This window comes from Salvelinus namaycush, chromosome 32 (genome assembly GCF_016432855.1).
Source record: "Salvelinus namaycush isolate Seneca chromosome 32, SaNama_1.0, whole genome shotgun sequence".
In the NCBI taxonomy this organism is placed as follows: domain Eukaryota; kingdom Metazoa; phylum Chordata; class Actinopteri; order Salmoniformes; family Salmonidae; genus Salvelinus; species Salvelinus namaycush.
The window spans coordinates 26,350,952-26,378,554 of NC_052338.1; the positions used below are offsets into that span (position 1 = coordinate 26,350,952).

General features: G+C 41.7%; 1 protein-coding gene across 1 annotated transcript; it reads left to right on the forward strand.

Annotated features, from left to right (window-relative positions):
- The first annotated feature begins 1,559 nt into the window (after positions 1 to 1,559).
- LOC120027164 (protein lifeguard 1-like) lies at positions 1,560 to 27,073 on the forward strand. The gene is made up of 7 exons (XM_038972034.1): positions 1,560 to 1,685; positions 14,670 to 15,041; positions 15,805 to 15,917; positions 16,366 to 16,566; positions 19,148 to 19,276; positions 21,945 to 22,088; positions 26,019 to 27,073. The coding sequence occupies exons 2-7, from the start codon at positions 14,693 to 14,695 to the stop codon at positions 26,166 to 26,168; spliced, it is 1,086 nt and encodes a 361-aa protein (XP_038827962.1). The 5' UTR covers positions 1,560 to 1,685; positions 14,670 to 14,692; the 3' UTR covers positions 26,169 to 27,073.
- Positions 27,074 to 27,603: the final 530 nt, after the last annotated feature.

The following is a 27,603-nucleotide window of genomic DNA, read 5'->3' on the forward strand; positions in this document are numbered from 1 at the left end:
CACATGCAGAGATCATCCGTTCACCTACTCTGAGTCTCACAAAGACATGGACCAAAAATATGAAATTTGGACTAATCAGACCAAAGGACAGATTTCCACCGGTCTAATGTCCATTGCTCGTGTTTCTTGGCCCAAGCAAGTCTCTTCTTCTTATTGGTGTCCTTTAGTAGTGGTTTCTTTGCAGCAATTCACAGTCTCTTCTGAACAGTTGAAATTGAGATGTGTCTGTTCAACTCTGTGAAGCATTTATTTGGGCTGTAATCTGAGGTGCTGTTAACTCTAATGAACTTATCTTCTGCATCAGAGGTAACTCTGGGATTTCCTTTCCTGTGGTTGTCCTAATGAGAGCCAGTTTCATCATAGCACTTGATGGTTTTTGCGACTGCACTTGAAGAAACTTTCAAAGTTCTTGAAATGTTCCACATTGACTGATCTTCATGTCTTAAAGTAATGGACTGTCTTTTCTCTTTGCTTATCTGAGCTGTTCTTGCCATAATATGGACTTGGTCTTTAAAAATATATATATATTTAACCTTTATTTAACTAAGCAAGTCTGTTAAGAACAAATTCTTATTTACAATGACGGCCTACACCGGCCAAACCCGGACGACGCTGAGCCAATTGTGCGCCGCCCTATGGGACTCCCAATCATGGCCGGTTGTGATACAGCTAAATGGGGCTATCTTCTGTATACCACCCCTACCTCACAACACAACTGATTGGCTCAAACGCATTAAAAAGGAAAGAAATTCCACAAGTTAACTTTTTAACAAGGCACACCTGTTAATTGAAATGCATTCCAGGTGACTACCTCATGAAGCTGGTTGAGAGAATGCCAAGAGTGTGCAAAGCTGTCATCAAGGCAAAATTCTACTTTGAAGAATTTCAAATATAAAATATATTTTGATTTGTTTAACACGTTTTTGGTTACTACATGATTCCATATGTGTTATTTCATAGTTTTGATGTCTTCACTATTTTTGTACAATGTAAGAAGAAAAAAAAATGTAAACCCTTGAATGAGTAGGTGTGTCCAAACTTTTGTCTTGTACTGTATATTGAGTCAAAACTGTCTTGCAATAAATGTGTAGAACATATGTAAAACAGAACATTTATGTTGTGTATAAATGCTATTTTATCTACAATTTCCTTGAAAGCAAATTCAAGATACTTTATAGCAAAATGGTGCATTCAATATGCACAGCAAAATAAATGTTGACAATGGATGTATGTAAAGCAAACCTGTGGTTTCATAATAAAAAATATTATTTATTTATTTTTAAACTTAGTGGTGAATGTAATTTGTTAAAGTATGCATGGTACAGTACACACCACTAAATTCAATATAAGGTATTGATTCTGACACACCCAAACGTATCAGACATGACTCTAGTCATATTGCAAGGGCATCAAAATTACAGTACACTCAATATAGTGGATGCAATTTGTTATCAATTAAATAGCCCTTATCAGTAGAAATTGGTGGTTTCCACCAATGACTGAATTGGTATGAAATTCCACAAACAGCAGCACATGACGTCAGTTACTGTAGCGCTCACTGTTGCGGGAAAAGCTGTTCACCGATGACTGGACATTTACATCAGATGAAATAGCTGGGTTTCGAAAGCGAAACGTCAAGTCAACGGGGTTTTGCAGTGGCTAATATATTACACTGTTTAAGAAGGGTAAGGTTGCTTTCTATTTGGAAATGATTAAATTGCTTCTAAATACATTTAGCAGTAAACGCTGTAGCTAGCATATGGCTAACGTAGCTGAACATGTCATGCCATGTTCAGTCGTTGTTTACTAAAAACATGAACAAACATATTGACATATGCATTTTGTCTTTGACTAAGTAGGATAACAACACTTGGGTGGTGCTAAAATGCCAGACAGTTCGGTTTGCTAAAAAACTGACGATGCTAGCAAACTAACGATGCAAGGCTTGTTGTACAACTTTGTCGAAATGATGAATGGATAACTCGCTAGGTAGTGAGCTACATCTGCTACGTCTTTATTTTCCCCATGCGCTAACATAATATAGTTATCAGTTTTAGCTTGCCATCCTTTTAATGTTATTGTGTATCGAAACGAAACTATTTTCTTTAATGAAACGTTATTAAGCTAACTAACAATCGTCTCCCGCAGTCACGGGCTCGTTTAGTAACTGAGAGCGAGGTAACGTACGAGCGCAGACAACATGCTCATTTTTCATCTAGACTATTCAGCATTAATGAATGACAACACTGTCTGGGAGGCATTTGCTGTAGGTAAGTCTACACAACAAAATCGTCATCTGGGAACGAGCGCTGTAAACGAGAAGGCCCATCTGATAATTTATTCAGCGGAGGCAAGGTGCATTCAACTGATACGATGCACATCGTAGTTCAGGCCTGTGGATGGATGGATGTACAACACTGATATGATGGGCGAATTGAAAAGCTAGGATTAGGTAGCCGGTTGTAATGCACGGATGCGTTGTTTATGTATAGCTTATTAACTAGCACGTTTTATTATGAGGCAAACAGGGATGCTATCAGTGTTTACATTCAATTTCCTTTGTTTGCAGCCAATTAGCTGGAAAGAATGCGCCAGTCAGTGGGCTTTAATTCTCAAATAGGCCTACTGTCCAATTGTTTACGTTGTTGGAATGCATACAGAATATTCCTATTAGTGCTGATTACATAACATCATAGTGCTGCCTGTATTCATGCAGCTGATATTTGTTTATTTCTAGAAATGTGAACCAGCAGCCTGATACTCAGCCTCATCATTTTCAAGGTCTTGAATTGTGCTCAACAAGAAAATAACTCAAACTTGCTGTCGCCGACACAGGCTGTTAAGGCCTACTTTTTATTCATCTTCTCCCAATAAATACTTTATTTTACTGTGCTCCTGTTTTTACTATGGTCGGGACGATACCAGTATCGTGATAATTTTTCCATGGCCAAAAATGAAAACACTAAGCAAATCAAACTCTTTGGTCCTTTAAAAAACGATGGCGCTTTGTTTCCTTGCCACTATACTAAGGAGCAGAGGTGGGACCAAGTCCCTATTATTCGAGTTACAAGCAAGTCTCCAGTCACAAGGTCCGAGTCCAAGTCGTCCATTCTAAGTGCTGAGTCAAGCTTTTTCAAGTCAAGTGAAGAAAAAAAATCTATACATGCAATTTCTTGTTCAACTACAAATCTTAGTCTATTTATTGAGGTTACCAGAAAGCCCTTTTCATTATTTTGTCTACAACATATATTGATGTAAAAAATTCATTTAAACTCATTCCAAATGCAACCGTCATAAGTGAATAATAAATTTCAAGCAATTTTGACATAACAAAAGACCAGTAGGCCTACTGTAGTAATTGTTGCTTGATGCCCCAGCGTTTTACACCTGCATTTTTTGTTGTTGCTGAAAGTCTTTCATGTTAGCAGCCAATATCAAGTAGGGATATCATGTCACTTCTCTGAAATCCAGAGCAAGCAGAATAATAAGGCCTACCTACCTGTATGCAGCGATGGTTGCAGGATTGCCTGGAAAGCATGGTCTGTCTGCACAGCACACTCACTTTGGAGGGCTACTCGTTGCCATCTGGCTAGCCCTTTGCTTCCTCACAAATACTGTCATTCATTTGCCAGAATGTCACATCTTCATTCCATAATATTGAAGGGAGTGCGATGTCACATATCTAAAGACATCTAGCCAGTAGCCTATTGTTCTGGTAAAGATGCCTCGGTAGTACGTTTATCCATATAAAATACAGTTGAGAAACTAGATGGCCTAGTCTGTTTTTGTCAGGCAAAACTGGAGGAAATGAAAGGAGTGCTTTCTGGGTCACTAATCTGGATATGCGTGCCCTCCTTGACATGCCAGTGCTGATGGCTGGGCGTTATTCAACAATCAAGACACGTAGCCTTTTGGTTCTGAAGCACAGATGAGTTTTTTGAGACCGTCATTTGGTGCAGTACCGTAGGCCTATATTAGAAAGCAAATAAAATAGGCAAAGGTGTGTGTATGTGTTTTTATTTATATATAAATACAAATGGTAGGCTAAATATAATACATTTTATATATATGTATATGTGTGTGTATGTATATGTGTAGCCTATTTAAAATGTGAATAAAAATATGTATTTTACCCCCCATTCAGTTTCATTCACCCCCCCCAAAAAAACAAGAACTGCTAGACTATCTCACCCGGAAGAAAAATAAACGCACACCTATTTAGGTGAGGTGCTGGCTAGCGGAGTAGAAAACTTAAAAATAAAGGAGAGCCGCACACTCTAGGAGCTCAGATGCAAAAATATTTAATTTACCAACGTTTCGACAGGCAAGCTGTCTTCATCAGGGTACAATCACAGACACTGCGGGATGACTCGTTTATATATAGTGTCAAGACACACAGGTGTCTGTAATCATGGCCAAGAGTGGCCTAATATCATTGGTTAATTTCTCAAATATTAAAATGGCATAGAAAGAGCAGCATACAATAAATACAAATGGATAGCATACGATCATAGACTCACTATGAGTCTATGATCGTATGACTCACTAGTGAGTCTATGATCGTATGCTATCCATTTGTATTTATTGTATGCTGCTCTTTCTATGCCATTTTAATATTTGAGAAATTAACCAATGATACTGTTATTGTCCCGGAGGTACTGTTTTCCTAAGGATATTAAATCTGCTTCGTGATTTGTTTCCTTGCCACAATACTAACAAGTATCGCGATACTGGCATCGTCCCAGCCCGTAGTTGTTACGGTTTATAATTGAGACTGGATAGTTTTCCCTTTATGGCCTAGCCCTAGCAGTTGAACAGTAAAATATTCCTGTAACGAGATAGTGAAATGTCTGCCCATCTGATAAACAGGCCTTCTCTGTGTTCTGGGGATGCATGCTGTTAACACATAAGCTGTGTTAGTCTTATGTGGAGCAAATTCATTTGACTCTTTCATGCATTGCATTGCGAACATGCACACTTCCCTTTCCTGGCTTGCCATTTGAGAACTCTTCAGTGCATTACATTAAAAGCATGATCCAAATACAATTCATTAATCTCCCATTCTTTCCAGTAGCATTAAGGATGAGAAAGATGGGGCCGATTTGCTAATAGGTTCCTGGATATTTATGCTGTGGAGTCAAGCACCATCGTTCTGTGATGGGATTGAATCGGGTTCAGACATTACTGAATCTCTATAGCAGCCATGGAAATACCTGCTCAAACCACTTCAAGTTTTTATGAGTCCATTCTTTTCACTGTCAGAGAAAGCCAAAGAGTAGAGAGAGTAGAAAGTACAGGCCATGTTACACATTAGGCTTGTTGGGATAGGCCCATCTGTCCCACGTTGTCTCCATTCCTTTACAATCAGAGAACAGTGAACACCAAAGAATGGATACCACTGGAGAAAGTACATGATTTGTTACATAGTAGGCTGTCTTGTCCAATATCACCTCCACTGAGTCCTTTACAATCAGGAACCACCAAAGCAGGGAGATAGTCTACTACTACGTTACAAGGCCTGTAGTTTTTCCACCCTATCTGACTCCTATTGTCTCCATTCCTTGACTATCAGAGTACATAAAATAATGGAGGAGGAGAAAGTACAGGCCTCGTTATGTACAGGGAACTTTTCTCCCCCATATTGTCTAGTTATCTCTGTCTGCCTTCAGAGCACTGTACATGTCCTAGAGAGTAGGGGGAGGGCTCTGCAGGTTTACCTGGCTAGAATTGCTGCTGACACTGCAACATCCTGTTATAAGCCTACTCTGCTGGATTGGCAGTCAGGCTGCTGTGGAGTGAGCTCATTGGCTGCCTTCTAGAATGTTGCATTTTCAGGTGTTCTGACTGAGTGGATATTATCTAGTTTTATAGCTCAAACTCTTGGGGTTTCCGTATTGAGAATTATTTGGTGAAATTAGAATATGGACATTTAGTCTAGTTAAGCTAGCACTGCATCACTCAAGCCTAAATATTTGCAGTTAGATATTTATCATTTGAGCCACCCGAGACATCAGAGACATGAAACATCCTGCTGTTTCCAGTGCATGGTGTTGCCTAGTTCATCATCCAGTGTGGTAATCCAGTGGTGGCTTCCTGCCACATACTGTACACACCCCCTTGTACATCAAAGAAAACACAAGTCCCCACCCCACTTAAATGACATCTTGCTCTCCCTAGCCGTTGAGCAGCATTGCTGACTTCCACATCTAAACCTAAGCCCTGACACTTTGTGTAGTTGTCTGTTGTTCAGTAAGGCACATAGTTTGTTGTTCATAGGTTAGTCCAGTTATTGTGGTTGTGTGTGGACTGGACTGCACGGAGCAGAGCGACGGCGAGGCTCCCCCTCCCTTAATGAATGAGGCATATGCTTGTCTACCTCCCAAATGGCACCATATTGTTCCTGGGTCAAAAGTAGTGCACTACATAGGGAGTAGTGTGCCATTTGGGACACACAATATCAGCAGGAGCCATTGATAGTGGTAGTGTCTTTATCCACCATGAGGAGGCTCCTTAGATTTCAATTTTTCATCTTAACCTTTGTGGAACTCAACAGTGTTGCAGTCATTATTTTCTTCTTAATTGCTTGTGAATTGATTAGGACTATGTTTTGAGCGATTAGTGCTTTTTGAGGTCTGTTTCGGTTAAATTATTACAAAATAATACGTTTTACATTTTGGTTTAGATTATATATATTTTTTTACATTAGATGCATTATGAAATGATAACATTCAAATTATTTTTGAGCTTTTTAATGTTCAAAGTCAAAAATAGTGAACATTCAATTGCCAAAATATTGAAAATATTCCATTGTCACTGTCTGGTCCACATTGGGTAGACATCAATAGGAAATTACTATGAAGTAATAAAATATTACTTTGTTTTTGGTCTATGACTTGATTATTTTTCATTCCTTAGTCATCTCATCTCTGCTCAGGCAGTAGCAGCCAGTCAGTCAGACAATGTTATCTCTGCTCCCCATACTGTACTGTCTTTAGTCATCCTATTCAGCTAGGCTAGCCTGCCTAAGCATGCTGCAGCGCTGTCAATTTTACTAGTTTTCAAATTAGATTTGCATGGCTCAGACATGTAATTTTCCTTTCACTGTCAGGCCCCTGGAAATGACTAAGCATTTTCTTAGAATATTACCTAATCAGTTTTGTTACATGGGTTTGGTCAATCACAACATGGGCGCCTCAGAGGGGTTCTTGATCAATATTTCTGATATTAGCTAGAAGCAATGTTGTGTGCTCCCCTCTGGGCTGTTTCCTAGAGCTGGTTTACTGGTAAATATACAGTGACTTCAGAAAGTATTAAAACCCCTTGACGTTTTCCACATTTTATTGTTGCAAAGTGGGATTAAAATGGGTAGATTTGTCATTTTTTTGTCAACGATCTACTCAAAATACTATGTCGAAGTGGAAGAAATGTAACATTTGTAAAAAAATAATAATAATAATAATCTCTCTATATATATATCTATATCTCACACACACACACACACACACACAGTTGAAGTCGGAAGTTTACATACACTTAGGTTGGAGTCATTAAAACTCGTTTTTCAACCACTCCACATTTCTTGTTAACAAACTATAGTTTTGACAAGTCGGTTAGGACATTTACTTTGTGCATGACACAAGTAATTTTCCCAACAATTGTTTACAGACAGATTATTTCACTTATAATTCACTGTATCACAATTCCAGTGGGTCAGAAGTTTACGTACACTAAGTTAACAGTGCCTTTTAAACAGCTTGGAAAATTCCAGAAAATTATGTCATGGCTTTAGAAGCTTTTGATAGGCTAATTGACATCATTTGAGTCAATTAGAGGTGTACCTGTGGATGTATTTCAATGCTTACCTTCAAACTCACTGCCTCTTTGCTTGACATCATGGAAAAATCTAAAGAAATCAGCCAAGACATACGTACATACATACATGTATGTGTGTGTATACATACATATGTGTGTGTGTGTATATGTATGTATATATATATATATGAGGTCGACCGATTATGATTTTTCAATGCCGATACCGATTTATTGGAGGACAAAAAAAGCCAATACCGAATCGGCCGATTTTATTTAAAAAAATAAAAAAATAAATTTAAAATATATATATATATATATATATGATACACACACATTTTTGTAATAATGACAATTGCAACAATACTGAATGAACAATGAACACTTTTATTTTAACTTAATATAATACATAAATACACACACACGCACACAGCTCTGAAGTGACAATGATACTGAAGAGTCTGCTTAGGAGACAAATACTCTCAACTGTTTGAATAAAAATAGAGTTTAAGTTACCTGTGATGAATGTTGAAAACAAAAACTTTAATTTCTATATGCAGGAAATCCTATTTTAATAATGGGCATGGTAAGAATTGACAACCAAAGTGCGAGTCATAATTCCCATGACACCTTCTAGCAAAATCTGAAAAGCGGTTCCTTCATTTATTCCATAGGATATTTTTTAGATTCACTTAAAATAAGGTCTGTGTTTCGTGTAGGCTTACATCACCGTGCCAATTTTATAACTGTGTAGATATCCATAGGACAAGGTAACTCGGATCAATATTGGCTAAATATAAGCGAAGATAAAAAAAATTGTAGAGTGGATTTATGAAAATATGTTGACAAACGTTACCTTATCCTAGTGAGATTTACACGGGTATCAAAACGTCGAGGCGGTTTAAGCCTGCACGAAACACAGACCTTATTTGAAGTAGATCAAGACATTCTCTATGGAAGACATGAACGGTAAAATAACGAAGGAAACCCTTTCAAATTCAGCCGCAAGTTATTACAGGAATTATAATGCGTCGACTATTTCTCTCTAAACCATATACCTTTGACTAATCCGGAAACTATCACCTCAAACAAAACGTTTATTCCGTTACGTATTTTATCTAACGGGTGGCATCCATGAGTCTAAATATTCCTGTTACATTGCACAACCTTCAATGTTGTCATAATTATGTAAAATTCTGGCAAATTAGTTCGCAAAGAGCCAGGCGGCCTAAACTGTTGCACATACCCTGACTCTGCGTGCAATGAACGCAAGAGAAATGACACAATTTCACCTGGTTAATATTGCCTGCTAACCTGGATTTCTTTTAGCTAAATATGCAGGTTTAAAAATATATACTTGTGTATTGATTTTAAGGCATTGATGTTTATGGTTAGGTACACATTGGAGCAATGACAGTCATTGATTGATTGTTTTTTATAAGATAAGTTTAATGCTAGCTAGCAACTTACCTTAGCTTACTGCATTCGCTAACAGGCAGGCTCCTCGTGGAGTGCAATGTAATCAGGTGTTAGAGCATTGGACTAGTTAACTGTAAGGTTGCAAGATTGGATCCCCAGAGCTGACAAGGTTAAAAATCAGAGGCAGAACGTTCCTAGGCCGTCATTGAAAATAAGAATGTGTTCTTAACTGACTTGCCTAGTTAAATAAAGATTAAATAAAGGTGTAAAAAAATTTAAAAAAAATCGGTGCCCAAAAATACCGATTTCCGATTGTTATGAAAACTTGAAATCGTCCCCGATTAATTGGCCATTCCGATTAATCGGTCGACCTCTAATATATATATATATATATATATTATATATATATTTATTATTTTCAAAATTCTTCAAGCTCTGTCAAATTGTTGTTGATAGAGAATCATTTTCAGGTCTTGCCATAGATTTTCGAGCAGATTTAAGTAAAAACTCAGGGACATTCTCTGTTTTGGTAAGCAACTCCAGTGTAGATTTGGCCTTCTGTTTTAGGTTATTGCCCTGCTTAAATGTGAATTCATCTCCCAGTGTCTAGTGAAAGCAGACTGAACCAGGTTTTTCTCTAGAATTTTGCCTATACTTAGCTCCATTCCGTTTCTTTTTTAATCTGGAAAAACTCCCCAGTCCTTAACGATTGCAATCATACCCATAACATGATGCAGCCACCACTATGCTTGAAAATATGGAGAGTGGTACTCAGTAATGTGCTTTGTTGGATTTGTGCAAACATAACACCATGTATTCAGGATAAAAAGTGAATTGCTTTGCCACATTTTTTTGCAGTATTACTTTAGTGCCTTGATGTAAACAGAATGCATGTTTTGGAATATCTGTATTCTGTACAGGCTTCCTTCTTTTCATTTTGTCAATTAGATTAGTATTGTGGAGTAACTACAATGTTGTTGATCGATCCTCAGTTCGATCCTCAGTTTTCTCCTATCACAGCCATTAAACTGTTTTAAAGTCACCATTGCCCTCATGGTGAAATCCGTGAGAGGTTCCCTTCCTCTCCGGCTACGGAGTTAGGAAGGACGCCTGTGTGTTTTGTAGTGACTGAGTGTATTGATAGACCATCCAAAGTGTAATTAATAACTTCATCATGCTCAAAGGGATATTCAATGTCTGCTTTTTTTACCCATCTACCAGTCAGTTCCCTTCTTTGCGATGAATTGTAAAACCTCCCTGGTGTTTGTTTGAAATTATTATATATATTTTTTTACATAATTCCACTTTGACATTGGGGTATTGTGTGTATGCCAGTGATGACAAAAATCTTAATTTATTCCATTTTAAATTCAGGCTGCAATACAAAGAAAATTGGAGAAGTTAATGGGTGTGAATACTTTCTGAAACCACTGTATATATACGTGTGTGTGTGAAAGGGAGTGTGTGACTAAGAATGAAAATGTATGCACTCACTACTGTAAGTTGCTCTGGATAAGAGCGTCTGCTAAATGACTAAAATGTAGATGTAAAAGAGCGGTGTTGTGGAAAGCTTGTGTTGTCCGCAAAGCCACTATTCAGTCCCAGACAGTTCCTAACTGAGCTGATGGATTGATTGTCTACACTACATTCTTGTTGATTCAGACATGCAGAGGTGAGTTCAGACAGCCCATGGATCAAGCCTACAGGAATTGCTGCTGGGTTCTGTACCTACCTTGTCAGCAAGCAATTATGATTGTCGGAACAGTCAAGATGGCTTGTGTCAGATAAGGATTGTAATCTGTTATGATCAAATTGTATTTGTCACATGCTTCGTTTACAGCAGGTGTAGACTAAGTGAAATGCTTACTTACGGGTCCTTTTCCAACAATGCAGAGTAGAAAATAACGTGGTTATGTATATGAATATCAGTACCGAGTCGATTCGCGTGGTATGAGGTAATTGAAGTAGCTATGTACTGTACAGGTAGGGGAATGTTGTGAAGCCAGATGCCAATGAATGTTACCCATCTGGGTCGAGTCCCCAATGGTCAAGCCAGTGTGGAGAGACCATATCGGGGTGCAGGGGCCTACGTCCCAAATGGCACCCTATTCTCCTTTTCGTGCACTACTTTTGACCAGGGCCCATAGGGCTGTGTTCAAAAGTAGTACACTCTATAGGAAATAGGGTGCCATTTGGGAGACATGCAGGCTTTGGCACCAAGGGGAAATGGGACAGTCAGGTGTTACATAATTATACTGTTATTCAATGTGGCCTGAAAAGAGGGAGTGAAGGGGAGGAGGAGTGGGGTGGCCCCAGATGCTGTAGTGATGTGATCTGCCCCTCTGCTTTCCCTTGCTTATCCGATTGAGTGTGAGAGAGACAGGATTAGTGTGTGTGTGTGTGTGTGGGGGGGGGGTTGTTGACTGTACAAGCCATGGGGAACTTGTTGTGCAGAAGCTACCGTCTAGGGATACAAAGGCTAAGTTACACAACCAGAAGTGTCTCCACAAATCACTCGATAAACCTGCCATACAGTTGTATGTGTTTTTTTTTTTTTTATGTGGTTGGCCCTGACCACCTGCATTTTAAATGTGTTTTATAGGAGGACAATAGAATGGAGCGAGCTTGAGATGGCTGAGGGACCCTGTAGAGTGAAGGAAGGGGGCATGTGTGTCAAACACAAGGCCCCTTGGACACATTTCTATCTGGCCCGCGCAATTATTTGTGTTTTCAATTCATTTTTTCCCGCTTCCATATAGCCTGTGCTGCACTACAAGTCACAGCAATGCACTACCAACATGCTGTACACCAAACGGCAGTGCATTGCCACACACACACCCTTTCTCACAGACCCAGCCACACCCACACACGAGCCAGCCAGTGTGCAGTATCATATCATCACTAATGGCACTGACTAAATCTTCTACAGAACCAAAAGTTTAAACTTGTAGGCTAAATGTCCATACCAAGTTTCTGTTCCAAGGAGTCATTGCCATAGCCTACAGAAAATGTCTCTTTGGTGGTCATGAAGTTATATGGGCTCCCGAGTGGCGCAGCGGTCTAAGGCACTGCTTCACTAAAGTCCCTGGTTCGAATCCAGGCTGTATCACATCTGGCCGTGATTGGGAGTCCCATAGGGCGGTGCGCAATTGGCCCAGCGTCGTCCAGGTTTGGCCGGGGTAGGCCGTCATTGTAAATAAGAATTTGTTCTTAACTGACTTGCCTAGTTAAATAAAGGTTAAATTAAAAAATAAGATAAAGGATTCACATACGGGTATAAATTACTACTAAAGGACCATAGGACACACAAGCAAGTATAAATTAGTCGACAGTTGAGTCATCTACTTTATGAAATTACAGCCTGATGCACTGGCATCGTGAATTCAACCTCAATTGCGCCGCTATCATGTGTCTCGTTTACCTTGCACAGCAGATGGAAAGTGTACAGACACATGCCACAGTCCTAGCTAGGCTAATAAATGTTGCAGTCTGGCTTTGGTTTTTAAAGCTTGACAATGAATAACCAAAAACCTAAACTTGCAACAAAACACCATGCAAAGGACAAACATGTCGGCCTATTACAGCAACATTTGAGCAGTATCCTAGGCTGGCTAATAAACTGCAATACATTTTGAGAACGCCATACAGCAATACTGCATTCAACTGCACTGGTGATCCATGCAGTTTTTTTTTTAAAGTTTAAATGTTTAACAACCTATAGCTACATTTTTTTGTTGTTTATTAAATGCTTTTTGATTTGGGTGACAGCATATTATTCACATCTGAAAGCATAGCAGCAAAGGCTGAACAGATATAATTTATTCCTTTTGTTTTAATATGTTAATGCTATATACAGCATCCCATGTACGTAAGTGGAATTATAAAGGGCCATCTTTTTTTCAAATAAAACCAGTTATAGGCATGAGTTTTTGGGTGTAAAAACTAACATAATAGACTATGTCTGGCCCGTGAATTCCTTGTTTTTTTTCCAATATGGCCCTTGTGCTGATTGAGTTTGACACCCCTGCTGTAAGGCAAGTGTTTGAAGGGTGCGTCCCTTTTTTCCTATATAGTGCACTTCTATGGGCCCAGGTCAAAAGTAGTGCACTATGTAGGGATTAGGGTGCAATTTGGGACTCAAGCCCAGGTCTCCTACCAAAGCGAAGCAGATTAATAAGGCATTCAATTACCAAGACACCACCTGCCTGGGTCCGTGGTGACGCTGTGCTCTGGTGCAGGAAAGCTTTTAGGGGAAAGCACTGTACCATTTCCTGGAAAGTCTGAAGGATTGTGTGGATGGTCCGTCTTTCCTCATCTAGGTATTTTTGTGAAACACGTCAGGTCCTATTCAGTCAACTGGTAACTGGGTCTTCAAGATGTTTGCAAAACAAACTTTTTTTTTTTGCTTTATAGGCTAACATGCAGTTTAACTTTTCTTTTTGTTTTGCCCCATAGCCTAAACACTGTTTGGTTAAATAGCATACTGGCTGGTGCAAAATTCTAAGTCCAGCGGTGGAAGCTGGTAGGAGGACGGGCTCATTGGAATGGAATAAATGGAACGGTATCAAACAGATCATACATATGGAAACCACATGTTTGACTCCGCTCCATGAATTCAATTCCAGCCATTACAATGAGCCTGTCCTCCTCTAGCTCCGCCCACCAGCCTCCACTGAAGTTCAGTTTGACCTGGTGGTGGTGTAACAATGCAGTGGGGGAAAAGCACAACAAAACATCATGAGAGTGACGGGGCACAAAGTGTTCTCTCCAGTGAGTGTATTATTTGGATTAGGCCTAGACGTGGACAAAGGGGTCTGTCATTCTACATCCTTCCATTTCAGTTTACCGAGAATCCTATTGTCAGGACAAGTGGATCATAACCTAACGTTCCAGAATCACCTAGCCTATTCAAGAACAGCCAGTCGTTGGACAGTGTTTAATTTGGCTTGATTCCTCTCTCGCCCTGCCTCCTGCACATTGCAGAGAGCAGACTAACTAAGCAGCTTAGCAGTGTTGATGGAGGATATGTGACTGTGTGAAAACTGTCTGGGTGTTCTCAGGAAGAATCACTGGGCTGCTGCCTGGGCCTTTTGCCTGCCAGCTTCCTCGGTGTTCTCATCAGCTTTGTAATCAGGCAGATTCAGTGTTTGAATCTTTGCCAGTGTGGCCAAGACCGTGCTAAGACTATCATTACTTTTCCCGGTGCCTCCTTTTAGAGGGAGGGAGTAAAACAAGCAAGGTGAAGAAAAATACGTTAATGCTGAAGTTGTCAAACATCATTAGCCTAAGTTTACAATGTTTCACCATTTCCCTTCCCCTGCCTCACTTTCCAGAAAACTCCAGCTTGTCATGTTATCTCAAATGCAAAGTCCCACCCAACAGTGGTCTGTTCCTGTGAATGCCGGTTTCTTTTCATTTTTCTTTGTTTCCTTGTTCCTCAGGCTGCCAGTGAGAGAAACAGACCATGTCTCAGGACAAGAACAGCTACCCCGGGGTCATGGGGGAGAACAACCCCCTCCACAACAACGTCTACGGACCGCCCCAGCCCGGGTTCGGGATAGCCCCTCCCAACTACACCCCAGCTCCAGTGCAAGCTCCATACCCCGGCCAGCCTGCAGCCTATGGCCAGCCTACACCATACGATCAACCTGCCCCCTATGGTCAACCTGCACCCTATGGTCAGCCCGGGTTTCCCCAGGGAGGCCCAGGGTTTGGACAGGGACCCTACCCTCAGATGCCCTATCCCCAGGGCCCCTACCCCACAGTGCCCTACCAGCAACCTGCACAGCCAGGGTTCCCTGGTGACCCTAACAGTGAGTAGACCGTAGTGGACATATAGCTGTGCTTGAGACATTTCACATGATTTATGTTTGGAAGAGAAGTCATATGGTGTCATGGCGAATCTAGGAAAAGGTTGCTCTCTAGACACTCTTTCTGGTTCTTCTGGGTTTACCTCCATTCTATGCTTTAATGGCTATAAGATTGCAAAACTGTCCTAAGACCTGGGCTAACATGCACATTATTTCTACACTTAAATGTTTTGTAACACTCAAGCCCATGTCATACATCATTATTCCAAGTGGGCCAAACACAATGTGCTCAGGTACAGTTTAATTAATTATGTTACCAGTCTTCACTCCTGCTTATGTCAGTTTTCCATTTGAAAGGCAGGTTTGGAAATTCGTAAGGTCACTGTTTGGTTTTCGACTTAGATGGATGTATAATTACCCTGAGAAATTGCTGCCTGTGTCTTTCACTGTCCATCATCAACCTAGTGTGCTGAAGAAGCACACACATCATCCTCCTGAGGTTAAACTGTCTCACTGACTGACTGTCTCACTGACTGACTGTCTCACTGACTGACTGACTGACTGTCTCACTGACTGACTGTCTCACTGACTGACTGACTGATCAACAACTATATTGAACTAACCCTGTTAATGACCCGTGTCAAAACAACACATACAATAGTCTCACAATCTACAAGCATTTGATTGCCAATAGTCTCACCCCTGTAGTGATTAAACACATGGTTGCTATTTGGTCCTTATTGTTGTTGTTGTCTGGGGTTTTCAGCTTCCGCGGGTGACGGTTACCATGGGGACGTGCCGCCGTCTTACTACGACAACGAGGAGTTTACCAACTCTGGCTTTGAGGACAAGAGCATCCGACAGGCGTTCATCAGAAAGGTGAGACAGGAGATTAGAGGGGACGGGACTGCATGAATGAGAACAGAATAACATGCTGTCAGTTGAGTGAGTGGAGGAGATTGAAACCAAACCATTCTATCAGCTCCTAGTTATTCAGATGTAAATTAGCTTTTACCTAAATCTGGTGCAAAAATGTAAATAAATAAATGGTGCAACGCATCACTTCTCACTTTTGAGATGTACTCTGTTTTTGCTGTACATTGTCCCTGTCCAAATAAACTTCATGAATAAAACAATGATCTGCTATTCTTTTCATGTTTTTGACTATTATTCAAAATAAAGTAATTCCCTAACAAATCTAACCAGCAATGTTTCAACTTTAATTTCAATAGCCAATGTTGACTGACACTTTGTCATAGTTCTTGAAAATCTTTCTTGAGACAGTCCTATAACATCTGTCTGTCCAACCTTCTCCACCTCCTCCTAGGTGTTCCTGGTGCTGACCGTTCAGCTGATGGTCACCTTCTCCTTCGTGGCCGTCTTCACCTTCGTGGACGATGCCAAGTTGTTTGTGCGGCGTAACCCCTGGACGTACTACGTGTCCTACGCCATCTTCTTTGTGTCTCTCATCACCCTCAGCTGCTGTGGAGAGTTCCGGCGCAAACACCCCTGGAACCTGATCGCTTTGGTACAGCCCCACCCTGACTCTGGCTGCATGCTAAATGGCACCCTATTCCCTATGTAGTGTTCTATTTTAAAAGTAGTGCACTATGTAGGGAATAGGGTGCCACTAGTGCACTACGTAGGGAATAGCGTGCCATTTGGGACTTAGACTCTGTCTTTTAACCTCTAATAGATGCATTGTCTAATGTTTCAACCCTATGTATCTGTTAATATTTCAGGTCTTGGTTTGGGACAATGTTGCTGGAATTGGGTAGATATTGATATTAGACTAGAGTGACAAATATAAGATAGATATTGTCACGTTTTATAAAACCGTGAAATCAACGAAGCGATGAAACACAGATTAGATTGATTAAAGGTGCACTATGCAGAAAGCACTCTGCCATTTCCTGGTTGCTAAAATTCTAAATGTTTGCCTAATTTCAGTTTTTATATGAAAAAAAACAAGCAAATATAGTGTAGAGATTCATTTTCCATAACCCAAAATATTGTATTTTCAGCGGTTTGAAGCTGGTGTACAAAACCGAAAACTAAACTTAAAAACTGGAAGCATAGAAATAGTGTACATAGAACAGATCTACCACTTCATAGATTTGCTTTCAATGAGAATTACAGATCTATAACTCACATTTGTAAGTGAATTTTGTCTGGTCGCCCAAAAAGTTACATATTGTGGCTTTAAATACAATTGATGACCTGATTTACTCATCCCGGATCCGGGAGCACCCTCATTAGTAAAAAAGCTGACTAGCATAGCCTAGCATAGCGCCACAAGTAAATACTAGCATCTAAATATCATGAAATCACAAATCCAAGACACCAGATGAAAGATACACATCTTGTGAATCCAGCCATCATTTCCGATTTTTAAAATGTTTTACAGGGAAAACACTATGTATTTCTATTAGCTAACCACCATAGCAAAAGACTCAACCGCATATTTTCACCATTTTTTTACCGCATAGGTAGCTATCACAAATTCGACCAAATAAAGATATAAATAGTCACTAACCAAGAAACAACTTCATCAGATGACAGTCTGATAACATATTTATTGTATAGCATATGTTTTGTTCGAAAAAATGTGCATATTTCAGGTATAAATCATAGTTTTACATTGCAGCCACCATCACAAATCTCACCAAAGCAGCTAGAATAACTACAGAGACCAACGTGAAATACCTAAATACTCATCATAAAACATTTATGAAAAATACATGGTGTACAGCAAATGAAAGACAAACATCTTGTGAATCCAGCCAATATTTCAGATTTTTTAAGTGTTTTACAGCGAAAACACAATATAGCATTATATTAGCTTACTACAATAGCCTACCACACAACCGCATTCATTCAAGGCAACGTTATCGATAGCGAATAAACCAGCAAAAGATATTCATTTTTTCACTAACCTTCTCAAACTTCATCAGATGACAGTCCTATAACATCATATTACACAATACATATATGGTTTGTTCGAAAATGTGCATATTTAGCGGCACAAATCGTGGTTTTACAATGTGAATACGTAGTGAAAATGCAGAAATATTGTCCGGAGAAATCTTTGAGGAGCACCTAATCTAATCAAATAACTAATCATAAACTTTACTAAAAAATACATGTTGGACAGCAAATTAAAGATACACTAGTTCTTAATGCAACCGCTGTGTTAGATTTTTAAAAATAACTTTAGTACGACATACAGCTTACGTTATAGCGAGACAGCGCCCAAAATCCTGGCGGAATATACGTCTAAACATTTTCGACAGAAATACGAAATAACATCATAAATGGTTCCTACTATTTGATGAGCTTCCATCAGAATCTTGTACAAGTTGTCCTTTGTCCAGAATAATCGTTGTTCGGTTGTAGAATGTCGTCTTCATCTCTAGAATTAGCAGCCAACGCTAGCCATGTGGCGCAGCAGTGTCCAACTCACCATAACGCAAGACAAAGAAAATCCAGAAAATCGAAATAAACTGATATAAACTGATATAAGTCGGTTTAAAATAACTAGTTTATGATGTTTTTAACACATATATCAAATAAAATCAGAGCCGGATATATCTAACGTCTATAACGAAAGCTTTTCGGAACGCAATCCTGAGGTCCCTCTCGCGCCAAGCTGAACGGTGAAAAGACTAGACCCACCGTTCCAAGAGGTCTTGTTCGGCCTCACATAGAGCTATACACCCCATTCCAACTCTCACTGCCTACTGACATCTAGTGGAAGGCGTATGCAGTGCATGTAGACCCATAGATTCCATGCAAATTAATAGGCTGACCCTGGAACAGAGCCCCCGATTTCAGATTTCTCACTTCCTAACAGGAAGTTTGCTGCAAAATGAGTTCTGTTTTACTCACAGATATAATTCAAACGGTTTTAGAAACTAGAGAGTGTTTTCTATCCAATAGTAATAATAATATGCATATTGTACGAGCAAGAATTGAGTACGAGGCAGTTTAATTTGGGAACGATTTTTTACAAAGTGAAAACAGCGCCCCCCCCTATTGAGAAAAGGTTATATAACATTCTGAGAGGGATGTGTTGTGGTTCTAATACTGACGTTGTTGTCTGCCCTCAGTCCATCCTGACCCTGAGTCTGTCCTACATGGTGGGGATGATCGCCAGCTTCTACGACACGGAGACTGTCATCATGGCTGTGGGCATCACCGCTGTGGTCTGCTTCACCGTGGTCCTCTTCTCACTACAGGTCAGTAGTACACACATGCACGCAGGCATGAACGCGTATACACACACACACACACACACTCCATCCTTACTCCCACCTTGCTGTCAGTGTCACACTTACAGTTTTGCAAACCATGATATTATGGAGTCTTTTTCTGCCTCCATGGCCTTTGTTTCAGTTTCACTATTACTATCACATACTATTACTATTACTATTACATACGGTCACTATTACTATCACATACTATTCCTGTCACTATTACATACTGTCACTATTACTATCACTTTACTATCACTCACTATTACTGTCACTTGCTATCACTCACTATTACTGTCACTATTACATAATGTTACATACTATTACTATCACGTACTATTACTGTCACTATTACATACTGTCACTATTACTATCACATAGTAATAGTATCACATAACATTACTATCACATACTATTACTATCACTTACTATCACATACTATTACTGTCACTATTACTATCACATACTATTACTGTCACTATTACGTACTATTACTATCGCTTTTACTGTCACTATTACTATCACATACTATTACATACTGTCACTTACATACTGTCACTATTACATACTGTCACTATTACTATCACATACTATTACTGTCACTTACATACTGTCACTATTACATACTGTCACTATTACTATCACATACTATTACTGTCACTATTACATACTATTACTATCACTTACTATTACTGTCACTATTACATACTGTCACTTACTATCACATACTATTACTGTCACTATTACATACTGTCACTATTACTATCACATACTATTACTGTCACTATTACATACTATTACTATCACTTACTATTACTGTCCCTATTACATACTGTCCCTATTACATACTGTCACTTACTATCACATACTATTACTGTCACTATTACATACTGTCACATACTATTACTGTCACTATCACATACTGTCACTATTACTATCACATACTATTACTGTCACTTGCTATCACTCACTATTACTGTCACTATTACATACTGTTACATACTATTACTATCACTTACTATTACTGTCACTATTACATACTGTCACTATTACTATCACATAGTAATGTTATGTGATACTATTACTATCACTTACTATCACATACTATTACTGTCACTATTACATACTATTACTATCACTTACTATTACTGTCACTATTACATACTGTCACTTACTATTACTGTCACTATTACATACTGTCACTATTGCTATCACTCACTATTACTGTCACTATTACATAATGTTACATACTATTACTATCACGTACTATTACTGTCACTATTACATACTGTCACTATTACTATCACATACTATTACTATCACTTACTATTACATACTGTCACTTACATACTGTCACTATTACATACTGTCACTATTACTATCACATACTATTACTGTCACTTACATACTGTCACTATTACATACTGTCACTATTACTATCACATACTATTACTGTCACTATTACATACTATTACTATCACTTACTATTACTGTCACTATTACATACTGTCACTTACTATCACATACTATTACTGTCACTATTACATACTGTCACTATTACTATCACATACTATTACTGTCACTATTACATACTATTACTATCACTTACTATTACTGTCCCTATTACATACTGTCACTTACTATCACATACTATTACTGTCACTATTACATACTGTCACTTACTATCACATACTATTACTGTCACTATTACATACTGTCACTATTACTATCACATACTATTACTGTCACTTGCTATCACTCACTATTACTGTCACTATTACATACTGTTACATACTATTACTATCACTTACTATTACTGTCACTATTACATACTGTCACTATTGCTATCACTCACTATTACTGTCACTATTACATAATGTTACATACTATTACTATCACGTACTATTACTGTCACTATTACATACTGTCACTATTACTATCACATACTATTACTATCACTTACTATTACTGTCACTATTACATACTGTCACTTACTATCTCATACTATTACTGTCACTATCACTTACTATTGCTATCACTATTACATACTGTCACTTGCTATCACTCACTATTACTGTCACTGTTACATACTGTTACATACTATTACTGTCACTTGCTATCACTCACTATTACTGTCACTGTTACATACTGTTACATACTATTACTATCACGTACTATTACTGTCACTATTACATACTGTCACTATTATTATCACATAGTAATAGTATCACATAACATTACTATCACATACTATTACTGTCACATACTGTCACTATTACTATCACATACTATTACTGTCACTATTACTATCACATACTATTACTGTCACTATTACATACTGTTACTATTACATACTGTCACTTTTACTATCACATACTATTACTATCACTTACTATTACTGTCACTATTACATGCTGTCACTTACTATCACATACTATTACTGTCACTATCACTTACTATTGCTATCACTATTACATACTGTCACTATTACTATCACTTACTATCACTATTACATACTGTCACTATTACTATCGCATACTATGGCATAGCCTTGAGAATTGAGGAATGTTCGGGGGCTTTAATCTCAACTCCCTCTTGGGACAATAACAATCCTTGACCATCCCTAATTTCCCTGTTTTCTCCCCTAATCCAGAGCAAGTATGACTTCACTTCCTGCCGCGGCGTTCTGTTTGTGTGTTTGATCGTCCTGCTGCTCTTCTCCATCCTCTGCATCTTCATCCGCCACAGGATCCTCCACATCGTCTACGCCTCCCTGGGAGCCCTGCTCTTCACCTGCGTAAGTAGAGGAACTCGCCTGCATTTTAATGATGTATTGCATTTATATGGCACTTTTCAGGGCTTCATGTTTTAAGGGGGGCTCTCGCCTCATCCACGCCACTGTGTGACCTGTGAAAGTGTACTAAGTAAACGTGGCATGGTTGACTATCAGGACAAATTTTAGCATAAAGGTTCTGTTGTTTACTAGGGATGTCTGTCATTATAATCAATGTTATGGTGCATATGGGATGGTTGCTAAATGACAGGGTTGTGGCAGGGCTATACCAAGGATGTGTATATAAACCCTGTCTTCAACACAGCGCTGCCTTTCTTGTGTGTGTGTATATGTAAGTCATTGGGCTATACCCATTGAGCTCTAACAGAGTCAAAGCTCAGCGGGACAGGAATTGACTGAGTCCAACTGTTTGGCCATGTGACCGGATTATCACGCAGCTGCTGGTGGCCTCAGGTTTTCCAGCTCTGTCTGAGCCCAGTCTGCTCTCCCTGCAAACTGAGATAATTTCATCTTTTTGTGTGTAAAAGTGAGAACGAAACAAAAAATGTATAAAAAAACATGGTTACATTTTGGAAACTCTAAAGGTGGAAAAACGACCTTGCTGATGCGATCAGTCAGTTATGGGCACTAGTTAGACTCACCAAAAGTGTTGTGCCCAAAGCTCTCATTCACCTTTAAACAAGGCAGTAAAAAGAGAGGGAAGCATGTTAGTGAGGATGGAGGGAGAGAGGGATGGCTGGAGAGAGGGATGGGGAGAGAGCAGCGTGTTAGTGAGGACGGGGAGAGGGCAGCGTGTTAGTGAGGACGGGGAGAGGGCAGCGTGTTAGTGAGGACGGGGAGAGGGCAGCGTGTTAGTGAGGACGGGGAGAGGGCAGCGTGTTAGTGAGGACGGGGAGAGGGCAGCGTGTTAGTGAGGACGGGGAGAGGGCAGCGTGTTAGTGAGGACGGGGAGAGGGCAGCGTGTTAGTGAGGACGGGGAGAGGGCAGCGTGTTAGTGAGGACGGGGAGAGGGCAGCGTGTTAGTGAGGACGGGGAGAGGGCAGCGTGTTAGTGAGGACGGGGAGAGGGCAGCGTGTTAGTGAGGACGGGGAGAGGGCAGCGTGTTAGTGAGGACGGGGAGAGGGCAGCGTGTTAGTGAGGACAGGGAGAGGGCAGCGTGTTAGTGAGGACGGGGAGAGGGCAGCGTGTTAGTGAGGACGGGGAGAGGGCAGCGTGTTAGTGAGGACGGGGAGAGGGCAGCGTGTTAGTGAGGACGGGGAGAGGGCACCGTGTTAGTGAGGACGGGGAGAGGGCACCGTGTTAGTGAGGACGGGGAGAGGGCAGCGTGTTAGTGAGGACGGGGAGAGGGCAGCGTGTTAGTGAGGACGGGGAGAGGGCAGCGTGTTAGTGAGGACGGGGAGAGGGCAGCGTGTTAGTGAGGACGGGGAGAGGGCAGCGTGTTAGTGAGGACGGGGAGAGGGCAGCGTGTTAGTGAGGACGGGGAGAGGGCAGCGTGTTAGTGAGGACGGGGAGAGGGCAGCGTGTTAGTGAGGACGGGGAGAGGGCAGCGTGTTAGTGAGGACGGGGAGAGGGCAGCGTGTTAGTGAGGACGGGGAGAGGGCAGCGTGTTAGTGAGGACGGGGAGAGGGCAGCGTGTTAGTGAGGACGGGGAGAGGGCAGCGTGTTAGTGAGGACGGGGAGAGGGCAGCGTGTTAGTGAGGACGGGGGGAGGGCAGCGTGTTAGTGAGGACGGGGGGAGGGCAGCGTGTTAGTGAGGACGGGGGGAGGGCAGCGTGTTAGTGAGGACGGGGGGAGGGCAGCGTGTTAGTGAAGGACGGGGGGAGGGCAGCGTGTTAGTGAAGGACGGGGGGAGGGCAGCGTGTTAGTGAGGATGGGGGAGGGCAGCGTGTTAGTGAGAACGGGGGGAGGGCAGCGTGTTAGTGAAGGACGGGGGGAGGGCAGCGTGTTAGTGAAGGACGGGGGGAGGGCAGCGTGTTAGTGAGGACGGGGGGAGGGCAGCGTGTTAGTGAGGACGGGGGGAGGGCAGCGTGTTAGTGAGGACGGGGGGAGGGCAGCGTGTTAGTGAGGACGGGGGGAGGGCAGCGTGTTAGTGAGGACGGGGGGAGGGCAGCGTGTTACACGGAACCCAAACCGGCTGCGCACGTGCACTATCGTGCATCAATTTATTTTGCCCCCCCCCACACCAAACGCGATCACGACACGCAGGTTAAAATATCAAAACAAACTCTGGACCAATGACATGAATTTGAGGACAGTTCGAAAAGCATTAAACATGTATGGCAATTTAGCTAGTTAGCTTGCACTTGCTAGCTAACGTTAATTTGTCTTATTTAGCTAGCTTGCTGTTGCTAGCTAATTTGTCCTGGGATATAAACATTGAGTTGTTATTTTACCTGAAATGCACAAGGACCTCTACTCCGACAATTAATCCACACATAAACGGCCAACCGAATCGTTTCTAGTCATCTCTCCTCCTTCCAGGCTTTTTCATCTTTGAACTTATATGGTGATCGCATCTAAACTTATATTGTATTACCACGACAACCGGCAACAAAGTTCGTCTTTCAATCACCCACGTGGGTATAACCAATGAGGAGATGGCACGTGGGTACCTGTTTCTATAAACCGATGGGAGAGGCAGGACTTGCAGCGCGATCTGAGTCAGAAATAGGAACGACTTCTATTTTAGCCCTTGGCGTCGCAGACGCTCGTTGGCGCGCAATAATTGAATAACATGGATTTCTACATTTATTTTGCGACGTGTCCGGTCTGGTGAGCATGTTAGTGAGGATGGGGGGAGGGCAGCGTGTTAGTGAGGATGGAGGGAGAGCGGGATGGATGGATGGATGGGGAGAGGGCAGCGTGTTAGTGAGGATGGGGGAGGGCAGCGTGTTAGTGAGGATGGAGGGAGGGCAGCGTGTTAGTGAGGATGGAGGGAGGGAGGGATGGATGGAGGGAGGGCAGCGTGTTAGTGAGGATGGAGGGAGGGAGGGAGGGATGGATGGATGGGGAGAGAGCAGCGTGTTAGTGAGGATGGGGGGAGGGCAGCGTGTTAGTGAGGATGGGGGGAGGGCAGCGTGTTAGTGAGGATGGAGGGAGGGAGGGATGGATGGGGAGAGGGCAGCGTGTTAGTGAGGATGGACGGAGGGCAGCGTGTTAGTGAGGATGGAGGGAGGGAGGGATGGATGGATGGGGAGAGGGCAGCGTGTTAGTGACGATGGGGGGAGGGAGGGATGGGGAGAGGGCAGCGTGTTAGTGACGATGGGGGGAGGGAGGGATGGGGAGAGGGCAGCTTGTTAGTGAGGAGGGAGGGATGGGGAGAGGGCAGCATGTTAGTGAGGATGGAGGGAGGGATGGGGAGAGGGCAGCGTGTTAGTGAGGATGGAGGGATGGGGAGAGGGCAGCGTGTTAGCGAGGATGGGGGTGGGGCAGCGTGTTAGTGAGGACGGGGAGAGGGCAGCGTGTTAGTGAGGATGGGGGTGGGGCAGCGTGTTAGTGAGGATGGGTGGAAAAGTTGGTCCAGTGGCCTGGAGGAAAGAATAGAGCGGTGACATAAGACCTAGTAGAGATGGACAGATGCGAGGGATGAATTCCAATGGTTGGTTGTGGGATATGGTAGAGACATTTAACGCGAGTGGGGATGAAGAAAGACCATTTAAAGATGAGAACATTATTTATATTTTATTCAGAATAGTCTATGATGATTTCAGGCTAATGCAGTATGGCAGAACATCACTGGTAACTTTTGTGGTTATAAGAATATGAAGCATTAAAAAACATCAGCATAATGGGCTGAATCCTAACCTGAAAATCAATGTGATGTACCTACTCAGATCTGTGTGCACAGCGTTACAATTCTGCCATACATGATTGGCTGATTGAATGTCTCTCTTGCCATAATAATTCCTTACTCCATGTTCTGTGTGGTTGTAGTTTTTGGCCGTGGACACCCAGCTCCTCCTGGGCAACAAGAAGCTGGCTCTGAGTCCAGAGGAGTACATCTTTGCCGCTCTCAACCTCTACACAGACATCATCAACATCTTCCTCTACATCCTGGCTATCGTGGGCCGTTCCCGTGAGTGATGGAGCGACGCCCTCTAGAGGAAAGGGAGAGGAAGGCAGCCAGGAGGATTGAATGATGCTCTTTTCCCCTCGGTGTCTTTTTGTATGATTTGTTCCACTTTTTGAGGTTCCCTCCAATTTGTCTGTTATACCTCCCCGCCATCATCTCACCCCCTTCAGGAGACGAATTGGGTGACAGAAAAAAGGGTTCTGTCACCTATTGCAGCAGGCCTGCCATAGAGTGCAGCAAAGAAGGGCACACTTTTGAAGTTATTTATTTGAAGTTCTATTTAAGTATGTTATAAGTTATTCCTTTTTTTTTTTTTTTTTTTACATTCCTTGTTTGTTTTTATGTATTCTGCTTGTTCTGTCCTCCTTGGCAATCTGCTTCTACTTACAGAGATATGGTAGCTAACTAGTACATCACTTCTGAACAACATTAGCTGAACGAATTCTATAGAACTCTCCTGTCCTCTGCGATTTTGGCGCTTTTCCTTGCCTTGTAGATTAAGCACTGTAGAGAGAGAGAGTGGTATGCTATCTGATAGAGAAAGCCACGCTGTGATGCAGGCCAGCGCTTTTTAAGGAAGAAACCTAGAAACAACACATTTCCTGCTATATTCTCCCCCTCTGGTGTTCCCTCATTTTCCTGCCAATGTAAATTAACTCTGCATGGCACCTGAAACAGCTGAAATGAGCTGAATAGATGAATAAAAACCCTCCAGAGGGATACCTCTCCTAGCCTGCTTGTTACGTAGCTGTACATAGTTCTGTGTGAAATGTATATGACGCTTAGTTCCCTAACCAGCTCTCTCTAGGCATGCCCGGGGAGTGTATGGCTGTGATGCTCACTATATATATATATCACATACTTTCTCCCCATCCCTCCCTCCCTCCATCCTCACTATCACGCTGCCCTCCCTCCATCCTCACTAACAAGCTGTCCTCTCCCCATCCCTCCCTCCCGCCATCCTCACTAACACGCTGCCCTCTCCCCATCCCTCCCTCTCCCCATCCCTCCCTACATATATATATAACTGATGACATCACTAAGCATCGCTAACCAGTACAAAGACCAAAACTCCAAGCTATTAAAGCGAGAGCGCTCACCTCTAACCCACTCCACAAGATGTGAATGTCGTTTGTGTTGTTAACATGGATGTACAACACTAATACACATGAATAATAATGTATGTTCAGTACCAGTCAAAAGTTTGGACACGCCTCCCGAGTGGCGCAGTGGTCTAAGGCACTGCATCACAGTGCTAGCTGTGCCACTAGAGATTCTGGGTTTGAGTCCAGGCTCTGTCGCAGCCGGCCACGACCGGGAGACCCATGGGGCGGCGCACAATTGGCCCAGCGTCATCCGGATTGGGGGGGGGGTTTGTCCGGCAGGGATGTCTTGTGCCATCGTGCACTAGCGACTCCTGTGGCGGGCCGGGTGCAGTGCATGCTG